The sequence below is a fragment of the Giraffa tippelskirchi genome, chromosome X, assembly GCF_054371585.1.
Source record: "Giraffa tippelskirchi isolate mGirTip1 chromosome X, T2T-mGirTip1v1.2.pri, whole genome shotgun sequence".
In the NCBI taxonomy this organism is placed as follows: Eukaryota; Metazoa; Chordata; class Mammalia; order Artiodactyla; family Giraffidae; genus Giraffa; species Giraffa tippelskirchi.
In genome coordinates, this window is record NC_137289.1 from 142,519,138 (window position 1) to 142,531,920 (window position 12,783).

At 36.0% G+C, this 12,783-nt stretch overlaps 2 protein-coding genes across 3 annotated transcripts in view; one reads left to right on the plus strand and one right to left on the minus strand.

The window, feature by feature from the left end:
• Window positions 1-12,783, plus strand: part of LOC145536274 (uncharacterized) — a 401,900-nt gene that overhangs the window by 68,021 nt on the left and 321,096 nt on the right. The window lies entirely within an intron of this gene.
• Window positions 10,836-12,783, minus strand: part of GLRA2 (glycine receptor alpha 2) — a 197,525-nt gene continuing 195,577 nt past the window's right edge. For both annotated transcript variants that reach the window (XM_081565319.1, XM_081565320.1), the window contains exon 9: window positions 10,836-11,114. In XM_081565319.1, the coding sequence (XP_081421445.1) occupies window positions 10,836-11,114 (279 nt within the window). The remainder of the gene's footprint in view (window positions 11,115-12,783) is intronic.

Sequence of the window (12,783 nt, forward strand, 5' to 3'; positions counted from 1 at the left end):
CAATTGTATTAGGAGTGAAACTTGAGAACATTTCTCACGCACTCTTTTGTTAAAAAGGTTGTATTGATTTTTAAGGCATAAATGTAATTTTTTAATACAACCCTCCCTCCCCTGTAAAGTATTCAGGTGAAATTTTGATGTTAAAAACAAAGAGACATTTTCCCGAGAAAACATTAACCAAAGATACATTCTGTGTGGTATACACCTGTGTCACTTTTTTTTGCGAATAGTGCTGATATTGGAAAATGTGATTTACATCTGTGGGTGAGCAGGCTCTAAAACTCTGCTCTGTAGAATTATTCAGACTTATCTGTTGAGTCATACGTCATGCTGAAGAACTGTGGGCTTTCCCTAAAGGGAAATGTTGAAAACATTTCCTTTATGGGAAACATTTCCATTATGTTGAAAGCATATGGCAAGACCAGAGCACAACATGTAATTTTGGAAGATCAGCCATTCCCCAAGAGAAAGGAGAGAGGAGCAGGCAGGAAAACACTTTCAAACTTCCCAATCAGATTCTGTCACTTTTCCAGGAAGGAGCTGAGAGAGGCCAGAAGAAATACCCCAGTAAGTTCTCTCCACATGTAAAGAAAGCCCCTGAGTTTGGGAGACACGACCCTTGCTACAAATCCTATAAGTTCTAACACTTTACAAACATGAATCTCACAATGGTGTTGCAAATCAGGTGTTGCTATCATTATTGCCATTACAGATGGGGAATCTGAGACTGTAAGAGATTAAGCAACACATCAAAGGACCTGGGGCAAAAAGGAACAAAGAATGGCACATTTGAGACTTGAACCCAGTCCTATCCAATGTTAAATCCTATAACCACAGAGTGATAATACTGTATTGTTTTGCGTACAATACTTAAATCTTGATTGTAACCAGAAGTGAAATGTTGCTGAATTTTTAGCTGATAACATGGTGAATTTAGACAAATTTTAACTGTATCCACATTTCTAGGATCTATTTTGTTTATGTCTTTGTTTAGGCCAGAAGTTTTCCTCCTTTGCTTAGGTTCTGTTCAGCAGTAGATGAATCTTGTCAGGTTACAACAGGAATATTTAATTTAAAAACTTTGGAGATCACCTCTCTTTCATCTTTGTCTGATCTCCTTTATACTCTGCAGCCAGAATTATGTTCTGAAATGCAAAATCAATCTTGTTCCTCCCCTGCTTAAAACCTTATAATGGCATACCATTACTTACAAGAGAAATCCCAAGGTCCTTAACCAGGCATGCAACTTTATATTTTTCATTCCTGCTTTTTTTTCTAGACTTATTTCTCATTCCCATTCCAGAATAAGAGCCAGCCATTTTAAGTTATCTGCAGCTGGCATGGTTTCTCTATGAAGGAGAATGTGGAACACTAATAGTGAACACTGAATGATTTAGTAAAAATATAACCATAGAATCAGATCCCCAAAAGGTCTCAAATACAGCTCCAACTTGCCCACTAAGTGCCCCAAAAATATTCATAATTCTTAAAAATCCAGAGTCCCCAGTCATCAGTTTCAAGGCTTTTATTATGTTTAGAAGTTACCATATGCTCCCAGCAAAACATCAGATTGTGTGTTTGTCCAACTAAATGGGAAAGGTGAATGTCATTGTTGGATTCTGAATAGTTTGGAAGGCAAAGAAGCTGAGAAGATATAGCTGGAATCAAGAAACAATCATATCCTCAGTGGGACTAAAAAGGAAAGTGGGGCTATTAAATCAACCTTAATTCATTTTTAATCTGAGGTTTAAAGTTCTATTACCCCTGCAATCAACCCACAGACTGGATGGAGCCAGGACACAGTAACTTCAGGTTGATATGTAGCCTGGTGTTGTCTTGCCACTTCATTAACAGCTTGTTAAACCAGTCACCAAAGCCATTAAGAAAATTCCTGGTAAGAGGGAACCAATAGGAGCACCATGCATTGAGCATATTGAATGTCACTTTGATATCTCCCAGAATTCACTAACAGACTTTTTTTTAGCCTGTCTTGATGTGTGATGTTCTGATATTTGCATTCTGCAGACTCTTACATATGAGCCCATTTTAATGACACTGGAGAGCAAAAAAGGGAAAAAAAATATAGATCCAGCCAAGGCTTTCTTGAGATCAATACCATAATTACATTTTAGACCCTCCAGGTATTAATCTCTTTTCTTGAGAAAAGCAATTCCATTTTCCTAGCCTTGGTCTCTTAGAAATATTACTGCTTCTTCATGGCTCTGTTGAATTTTTTTCCCCTTGAGGGAGAAGGAAAAGCAAGCTTTTCTTTTCACTGTCTTTGCTCCTATGGCTCTTCTCTTTTTTAAGTTGAATGCTCATTCATGCTCTAAAAAGACCATGCACAGAGAAAGGGCTAATGTGACAATATTTTATAATTTCAACAGCTTGAACATAAGCTGTTTTCAGTGCTTTCTGACACTCCTTGATTTCATTATTTTATTTAGCAAATGCTGTGTTTTTTCCTCTAAAAATAATGCTAATACTATTTGTTAAACACTTGTTATGGGCTAATGATTTTTCTAAACACTTGATGTGAATTGACAAATTTAAATCGCATTAGAACTCATGAGATAAGTGCTGTTTTCACATTAGAACTCCAATGCATGTAGAGTTTGAAACCTTTGCCCAAAAGCCCCCAGCTAGTAAAGGCAGAACTAAGATTTGATCCCAGGCAGTCTCACTCTAGCACCTGCATGCCCAACCACTAAGCTATATCTGGCTGAATCTATATGTACATTACACTGCTACATGCATAGAAAGTTGTAAAAAAATTAAACACAGTTGGTGCATTTACTGGGTTGAGTAGTGTTTCCCCCAAATTCATGTCCACTCAGAACCTCAGACTGTGACCTTGTTTTGAAATTGGATCTTTGTAGATATAATTAGTTAAGATGAAGTCATACTGACCTATACTCTGAAAACTATAAAACACTGATGAAGAAAATTAAAAATAATATAAAGAAATGGAAAGACATCCTGCACTGTTGGATTAGAAGAATTAATATTGCTAAAATAGCCATACTACCCAAAGCAATATACAGATGTAATGCACTCCCTGTCAAAATACCCATAACATTTTTCAGAGAACTAGAACAAATAATTTTTAAAAATATATGGAATCACAGAAGACTCTAACTTGCCAAAGCAATATTGGGGAAAAAGAAGAAAGCTGGAGGTATTATCTGTCCTGATTTCAGATTATACTACAAAGCTATAGTAATCAAAGCACTATGGTACTGGCACAAAAACAGACTTATATATTAATGGAACAGAATAGAGAACCCAGAAATAAACCCAGGCATCTAATCTACTACACTGGAGAAAAGACAATTTCTTCATTAGTGCTGCTGGGAAAACCAGACAGCTACCCGTAAAAGAATGAAATTCCAACATTCTTTCACACCATATACAAAAATAGACTAAAAATGGATTAAAGACCTAAATATAAGACTGGAAATGATAAAACTCCTAGAATAGAACATAGACAGAATACTCTTTGACATAAGTTGTGGCAATATTTTTTGGAGCTATCTCCTAAGGCCAAAGAAATAAAAGCAAGATCAAATAAACAAATGGGACCTAATTAAATTTAAAGGTTTTTTCACAGCAGAGGACACCACTGATGAAACAAAAAGGCAACTTATGGAATGGGAGAAAATATTTGCAAATGATATGACCAATAGGAGGTTAATATACAAAATATATAAATAGCTCATACAACTCAACATCAAAAAAACAAACAACCCAATCAAAAAAAAAAAAATGGGCCAAAGACCTGAATGGGCATTTTTCAAAGAATACATACAAATGGCTAACAGGCACATGAAAAGATGTTCAGCATTGCTAATTATTAGAGAAATGCACATCAAAACCACGAGATATCACCTCATACCTGTGAGAACGGCTGTCATCAAAAATAACATATGTTGGTGAGGATGTGGAGAAAGGGAACCCTTGTACACTGAATGTAAGTTGATGCAGCCAATGGAAAACAGTATGGATGTTGCTCAAAAAAACTAAAAACAAAACTACCATATATCTGAAAAAAATGAAAACACTATTTTGAAAAGATGCATGTCCCCCAATATTCCTAGTGGCATTATTTACAGTTGCCAAGATATGGAAGCAACCTAAGTGTCTATCAACAGATGAATGGATAAAGAAGATGTGGTATGTACACACACACACACATACACATACACACACACACACACACACACACTAGATTACTACTCACCCATAAAAAGGAATGAAATTCTGCCATTTGTGGCAACACGAGTGGACCTGAGAATATTGTGCTTAATGAAATATCAAATACCATATGATATCACTTATGTGTGGAATCTAAAAAATAAATGAATATGTATGTAGCAAAACAGAAACAGTCTCATAGATACAGAAAACAAAGTACTGGTTACCAGTGGGGAGAGGGAAGAGGGGAGGGGTAAGATAGGGATATGGGATTAAGAGATACAGACTACTATGTATAAAATAGATAAGCAACACAGATATGTAGTACAGCATAGGGAATTCTAACTGTTATTTTGTAGTAACTTTTAATGGAGTATACCTATGAAAGTATGGAATCACTATGCTGTACACTCGAAAGTAACATAATATTATAAGTTGACTATACTTTGATTTTTTAAAAAGAATGAGCTCATATTGGATTAAGGTGGCCCCTGTACAGTGTTCTCATAAGCAGACAGAGTTTTGGAGATGGAGAGAGATGCAGAGGGAAGACAGCCATGTGAAGATGCAGGCAGAAATTGGAGTGATACAGCTATAAGCCAAGGAATGCCAAGGATTGCCAGTCACCAGAAGCCATGAGGCAAGGAAGGATTCTTACCCCCTAGAACCTTCAGAAGAAATGTGGCCCTGTTCATACCTGGATTTCATGTTTCTGACCTCCAGAATTGTGACAGAATAAATTTCTATTTTAAGCCACCTAGTTTGTGATAATTTGTTATAGCATCCCTGGGAAACTAATATAGTGCCCTTGGAAGTCTCAGAGACTGTAGGGGAAATGGATAAGGAAATAAATAATTTTAAATGACATGATAAAATCTGCCAGAAATAAATATACTATATCCATCATAATTATATGTATAATTGTATATAAATGTATGTCAAGATCATTTTTATATCGAAGATGCAAAATAACATGACTAAGAGCACAGATTATGCAGAAAGAGTGACTGAATTTGAATCTTGGCTGTGACATTTCATTTATAAACTTTGTGCTCTTGGCAAGTTACTTTACCTCCCTGTGCCCTACTTTCCTCATCCCTAAAAGTTTTCAGATACTTTTGACATCTGTGGTTTCATTTTAGTCTCACAGCATCCTTGAAAGGTGGGCAGGTGAGGCAAATATCATCATCATTCTGCAGACTTTAGCACAGACAGTATGGCCTACAAAGCCTAACCATTTTACTATCTGTTCTTAAAAAGTTTGGCCACTCTTGGTCTAGGGAAAGAGTGCCAGGCAGAATAAATAGCACCAGCAAAAGCTGTGAGGTAGAAGTGTGGTTAGCATGTTTAAGCACTAGGCTCTATTCCTGGAGGGAGGGGGTGGAAAAGGGTTGGGGGGAAGGTCAGATCATGTAGCCACAGTGAAGGTTCTGACTTATTCTCTGAGTAAGATGGGACGCCATTGGAGGTTAAATGTAGAGTGGCATGATCTGATTTATGCCTGGAAAGGAGCTTTCTTGCTACTGTCTTCCTTTTATCTCTTCTGCCTTTCTCACTACCCTGCCCCTAAAGCCTTCTCCTCAGAAAGTAGGGCTAGCTTAAGAAATGATTATCCATGGAAGGAGATGCAGCCTTGGTTAGTTCTAATCCTTGCATGTGAAGAGTCTCCTAGCTCTTGATTCTATCATTTTTGAGGACCGGGAACTTCTAATGAGACTTCAGTGTGTGTGAGAACTGACCGAGCTGTCTACTCCATGACCAGTCCTACTGGGAAAAGGCTGGTGTAGCATGCACTTCACAAAGAGCAACCCAGAGCTTTGCTCTCCTCTTTGAAGACACATTTACCTATTTATGAATCATTTATGCCAAATTAGTAATGAACTTTCTAAACTCTGGCTCATGGTCTAAAAACATCTAATACACACTACCCTCACCTTGGAGGAAGCTGAATTACTTATTTTTGAGATGCATTTTCACCAAAGTAGTAATATTGCATCTTTTCTTCAGTGAGGACATGAGTGACAGTGTGAAGGTCATTTTCCCTCCTTCAAAAATAGGAATAAATACCTTCTAAACTAAATCCCATTGGTCTTTTTTTCAACTCCAGTGCGTTTTGGATCATTCAGTAACACAAGACATATACTCTCAGTGAACATGTTCTTAATACTATATGCACCATTTGAACTACCTCTCTTAGGCATTTTCAACAGAAATATTGTATGCTGTCCTTTACCAATTTATTTTGTTATTCATGAGTGTGGGTCAGTGGTACAATGACTTTTTACTTTCCAGGCCTTTATTTTCTTAGACAGTGTGGTCTCCAGTGGATCTTCCCAACCCAGGGATCGAACCTGGGTCTCCCACATTGCAGGCAGATTCTTTACCAGTTGAGCCACAAGGGAAGCCCATGGATATAGTAAAAGGAAATAGTATGAGGAGTTAGGAAACAAATATGGCAGATATTCAACCTCTAATATGATAGATGACTTGGGTGAGGTATATGATTCATGGAGCTTCTGTTTATTTATCAGTTCTTTGTGATCTGGCTACCTTGGATTATTATTAGAATTGAATGCTGTTGTAGACATAAAATCATGTTGATATGTTGAAAGCACTATATGAATATGAAGTTGTGGTGCTATTTTCTACTTTGTGATCCGTGAAGAGCATATATTACTTGAATCGTTCAATCTATACTGAAAAAAAGAGAAAAAGGCCAAACCGAAACTGGTGAAAATAAGAAAAAGTTTAAAGCAGAAGTTAAAAGTAATTTAAAAAGAGCATTTTGCAGATATATGGCTTCTATTCATTCAACAAATTGGCTTCAGGCTTAAACTAGGAGATGCGAAAGTCCTAAAAAATATTCCGAAGAGTTGTTTTTTTTTTTTTTTTTTCCTTTTCCAAAGTGGTGAATCATACGACATGGAATTTTATGCTGTGTTTTGGCTAGAACCTACTTATTTGATATTAAAGGAGTAAGCAAAATGTAAAATGATATTCATTTAATCTTTATTGGAAAATTTGCTTTCAGAATTTGACAGTTTTTTTCCAGTGGCATAGATGCATCGTGTGTGTGTATGCTCAGTTATGTCCGACTCTTTGCGACACCATGGACTGTACCCTGCCAGGCTTCTCTGTCCATAGATGAGGAACTTAGTGTTAATACTGTTTGGAAGGATTTTTAAAAATCAACAGCCAGTCTGGTTTGTAGAATCTGTTTTGGACCAAGGTGTTTGCGAGTGCCATAAAGAGTCTTAAGCCTTGAATCATCTCAATCTGTTCTTAAAACCAAATGGTAGGAATTGAAAAATGTTTAAAAGTCAAATCCCTGAGTAATCCATTATCTGAAAAGTGGTAGCAGTAGTTGGTTACTTCTCATTGCTTAATTGGAAAAAAACTTATGTAAACTTTGTCCAACAGGCACAGCATAGCCTCCTTCACCAACTCTTCCCTTAGTGATAGTGATAATACTCATCGAGCATTTCAGCTTTGGTAGGCAGTGCAGAAAACTCTTAGAAACATAACCATTTTCTTCCAGAAGCTTCCAATCTAGCAAAAACTGGTGGTAAATTATTTTCCTCAGAGCCATGATTTTACTTTTGAACTATTTTCTTTCAAATACTATTGTGAAAGAAAAAATGTCCTCAATGTCTCCATTATAAGGGAATTATGTATTTTCTCAGAATATGTGGTGCTTAAAATCTTTCCCTTGAGATTTTATTTATATAACCCAAATTCAAGAGTGATTTCTAATGAAAGACAAATTCCATATGATGTAACTTATGTGTGGAATCTAAAATACAGCACAAATGAACCTACAGACCAAACAAAAACAGACTCACAGATATAGATAAGAGATTGCCAAGGGAGAGGGGAGGAGGGAGAGAGAAGAACTGGAAGTTTGAGGTTGGTAGTTGCAAATTATTTTATATAGGGTGGATAAACAACAAGGTTCTAGTGTATAGCATAGGGAGCTGTATTCATTATCTTGTAATAAACCATAATGAAAAAGAATATGAAAATGAATATATATTATGTATGTATGTATAACTGAGTCACTTTGCTCTACATCAGAGATTGACACAACATTATAAATCAACTATACTTCAATTTTTAAAAGAAGTTCTTCCCACTGAATGTGGACTACAATTAGAGAAAAGTCAAGAACACTTCTTGCCATTTAGGATGTCTTTGCCTACTTGTGTGGCTGACAGATACATTTAGAGGTGAATATTTAAACTTTTTTCTAATGTGGAGACTACACCCTCCCTCTGAAAATTATACAGTCAGTATACACTTTGATTAGGCATGATTGTTTAGCTTTGGATTTTCCTTCAAGGTGCCCCCCCATCCCACCATATGTAGCCTCAGGGCTCTTCCTAGTACACTTATGGGGTCAGGCCCATCTTTGGGAGGCATTTTAAGCCTCAATTTTACTACTTTTCCATGGGAGCAAGAGATTTGAGACCAATCAAAGACTTTGCCTTATTTGTTTGGGAAGGAGTGAGCAATAAGACAGAAATAGTGTTTTGGGAAAGAGGCAAAAAGCATGGCATTAATCTAGCCGAGGCTAGGAATTGTGTAGCTTCTTATCCAGTGTAGTACAATTCATAATAATAATACTTATTTTATTATTATCTGTTAGTTATTGAGAATTTACTATGTGCTAGACACCAAGTTAATGGCTTTACTTGCATTTTTCTCAGTTGATCCTCTTAAAAGTCTCTGAAATAGGAGCTACTCAGAAAAATCAGGTAACTTATCCAGGGCAACCCTGTTGATAGGTGGCTGAGCTAGTCTTTCTATCTCTAAAATGCATGCTTTTAGCCATTCTGCAATATTCCTTTCTATGGAAATGATTCAATATTTGAATAGGTTTAAAAGGCCATAAACATCTGCTTAGGAATCCACATCTTCCTGAAAATTTTATGATGGATACCTTTAGTTAAGAAAAATCTACAAGGGCCAGGAGGAGTTACCTCTATTTCACTGGGGTTCTCAGAATTATTTTTCATCATGGAACTCTATTCCTGACAAAAGCAGGATGGATAGGTGGACAGGTTGATATTTTAAATTCCTTTTCAGTTTGGTATTTTATGATTCCTAAGCACTCTTGGAAGTGTTCTGTATCTCATGTCCAGTATTAGCTTCTGCTTACAATGACTACTAATACTTCCTTGTCTCCATTTCCCTGTTTCTACAATGAGAATGATGTTTTTTTTCTTTCTTCATGGGGATATTATGAGCTACCTTTTTATATTACAACAAAAGCATAATAGCTTATGTAAGTACTTCAAGTTTATGAGGAAGACCAGAAACAAAAATCTAAGTTACCATTCTCATCTAAATTATTTACATTATAATGCAAAAGTGGAAAGACTTAGCTTCTGTGGCACACTTAGCTTTATTGAAATTGAACAAATATTTTTAATAACCCCATTTACAGCACATGTAAAATTTAATTTTTTCATTATATTTTTTACAGGTTGTCTTTTATCTGAGTAAGCAAAAATACGTCTTTTTTTTTTTTTTCTTACTTAAAACATGTAGCCAGGATTCAAACCACATAGCTCTGGTACCAAAAAGGAAACAGGTTATGAAAATCACAGTACAACTTTAAAATTCTTTAAATTAGTTAAAGATATTCAAACAATATTTACTTGGATTGACAGTAGAAATCATGGGTCAGTTGACATTAAGATTAATAGTTATACCTACAATGAAAGCAGAAATGGGAAGTTCAAGCTAATATGAGCTACATCGTTCAGGACACATCATCTTCATAAATACTGTGGCTGAGAGGCTGCAATGGCTAAGTCACACTTGAGCACTTAATTGCACACAAATATAGGCAAAGTGGAAAAAAAAATGTTGTGTGCTAACTTGGATCGAAAAGAAAATAGGCATTTATTTTCAAGAGGGCATATGATCAAATCAGTTTCACAATATACAATTCAAATCCCCAAATTGCATCTAGGAAAGAAAAAGAATATTAAAATGCACACTTACACAGACAATAAAGTAGAAACCTGTTCTTTGTGATCGGTATGTATTGTTGTTGTTTTCTCAATAAGTAGAAATTATTTATGACCACAAAAGGATTTCTCAGGTGAAACACTAATTACAGACATTGTAAAGAACATAGCTCAGGAGGCTGTTTTAAAAACAAGGCAGCATTTTCCTGAAAAAGTTTGGTCCTCAACTCACTATAGGCTAGTCACTATGGTCAGATGGTAAGCATTTTCCTTGTGTGGGTGTGTGCGTGCACACACACATGTGTGTTCAAACTATCTTTTCAGTACCAGAATTAGTACAAACCAAACCAAAAAACAAATAGCCCTCAAGTACTTGACCTTGCATATAATGTCTAATTAATGCATCATCTGAAAGAGCAATGCTAAAGACTATGAATGTAATTATGCTCACGTGATTCTGCAAAACCTTAATTTTGTGCAAACATTTTCCTTCATTGCCCAGATAACTTATCTTTATTCATGTAGGTGCCAGGAAACCCACCCCCATGATCCTCCCTCCCCCCTCCCCCAGTCTTTTCCTCTGTCAAAGTGATATAAAGACAATTTCACTGTGTATTTACAAGCACAGCAGTTAGGCAAGAAGGTCCCAGGATCTGAAGAGCACATCTATTTCTTATGGACATCTTCATGCCGAATGATCTTGTATGTGATCCAGTAAAAGATGTTGAAAATGAGGAAGGCCAATGGGAAGGCAGCTCGAGAAATCGTGTCAATCCTTTTTGCCCGGTCCACAAACTTCTTCTTGATGGTATCTGCATCTTTGGGGGGCTGTGGGAGCTGGTTGGCAGGTGTGGCCTTGACAGCTGTTCCATCTTTCACTTGAAGGCAGTGACCCATTCCATAACCACTGAAATTAAAACGACTTTCACGAGTAACATCTTCTTCCTGGAAGAATAAAGACAGAGGAAGTACAGATTGGTTGTCAGTCAAATCAGATGGAAGATGCTTAAAATTCTTCAGAAGTAAAAGGATAAATCACAGTTAACTGGTAGCGTGGGAGGCTTTTGGAATGGGGAGTTGTCTTTCAAGTTCAACTCAATTATTCATGGAATGGATATAGTTCATTAACTTTTCAGGCTCAGAAATTAAGGGTAAGAATAATGACTCTGTGGTCATTTTAATTAAATGAAAAATAGAAACACCTGCATTATATTTAACACTGACTTTCCAAAAATCTGGTTTATTAATCCACAGCTTTGGATAGATTTGTTTTTAAAGCCAAGTCTTCAAATCCCAGTACTGTACTCTAAATTTCTAAAGAGGACAATTCATTCATTCACTCATTCACTCAATCATTCATTTACCCATTCATTCATTCAACAAAGCATTTACTGAATCCTCGTCATGTTCCTGAGCTGTTGTGGCTCATTCACAGCCCAGTTCCTTCCATTAACCTTGGCTTTAATATTAGTGTTAGGTTTAAGATTAACTCCTTAAATGTATACCTTTCCCCCTTCCAACCCTCTAGTTCATATCAGTTAGATAGCAGAGATTAAATATTCATTGTTTGGTGTTCAGTATTTCTACCATGTCTAATTTTTCTCCTGTCAGTTTTTTACATTGCTTCTTTGGCTATTCATCTCTACCATATTTAAACATATGTTACTTTAGCTCATGTCAGTACCTCATTTCTACATGAATCAGATAAAAGACTGCAAAATTATAACCTCTTGGTAAAGAGAAAATACCCTTCATAGAGACAAAAGTATGGGATTTGGGTGTGTGGTTGGGTTGAAAAGGTAGGATTGAAATGATCTGCTTAACAAAAATTTAATTCTTAATAGTCATCGATTGAATCATCTTCTGCAACTAGATTAGTACTTTCTACAATACTGTGCCACCCTTTTGACTCACCAAAGATATCACACTGTTTATCTTTCCAGAGAATAATATTATGTTAATTAATTTGGTTGCATTTTTCCAAAAGACAGTAAAATTTGGTATTTTATTTCATCACTGTTTATTGCATGTCAGTCGTGCCTTCACGCATATAAAAGGTATGTTGAATGAAGGACTTCTTAAAAAATTTTATTGGAGTTTAGTTGATTTACAATGTTATGTTAATTTTAGGTGTAGAGCAAAGTGACTCAGTTGTACATATATGTATATCCATTCTTTCTCAGACTTTGTATCCACATAGGTTATTATAGAATATTGAGCAGAGTTCCCTGTACTATACAGTAGGTCCTTGTTGGTTATCTATTTTATACATAGTAGTGTGTATATGTTAATCCCAAGCTCCTAATTTATCCCTGCCCCTCCACATTTCTCCTTTGGTAACTGTAAATTTGTTTTTGAAATCTGTGAGTCTATTTCTGTTTTATAAGTAAGTTCATTTGTATCATTTGAATGAAGGACTTTTAACATAATATTAGTGAGAGAGAGCCCAACTGTAATCCAAATGGTACAACAAAGACAAATTTAGGTGAGGAAAGTCAGGCCAAAGCTCTTCTAATAAAATAACTGTAAAACTACTCCTTTATAAAACCATCTTCCCAATACTTTTATGTATTTGAGACTGTCTTTGACAAGTTGGTTCAGGATACTCTGTCTC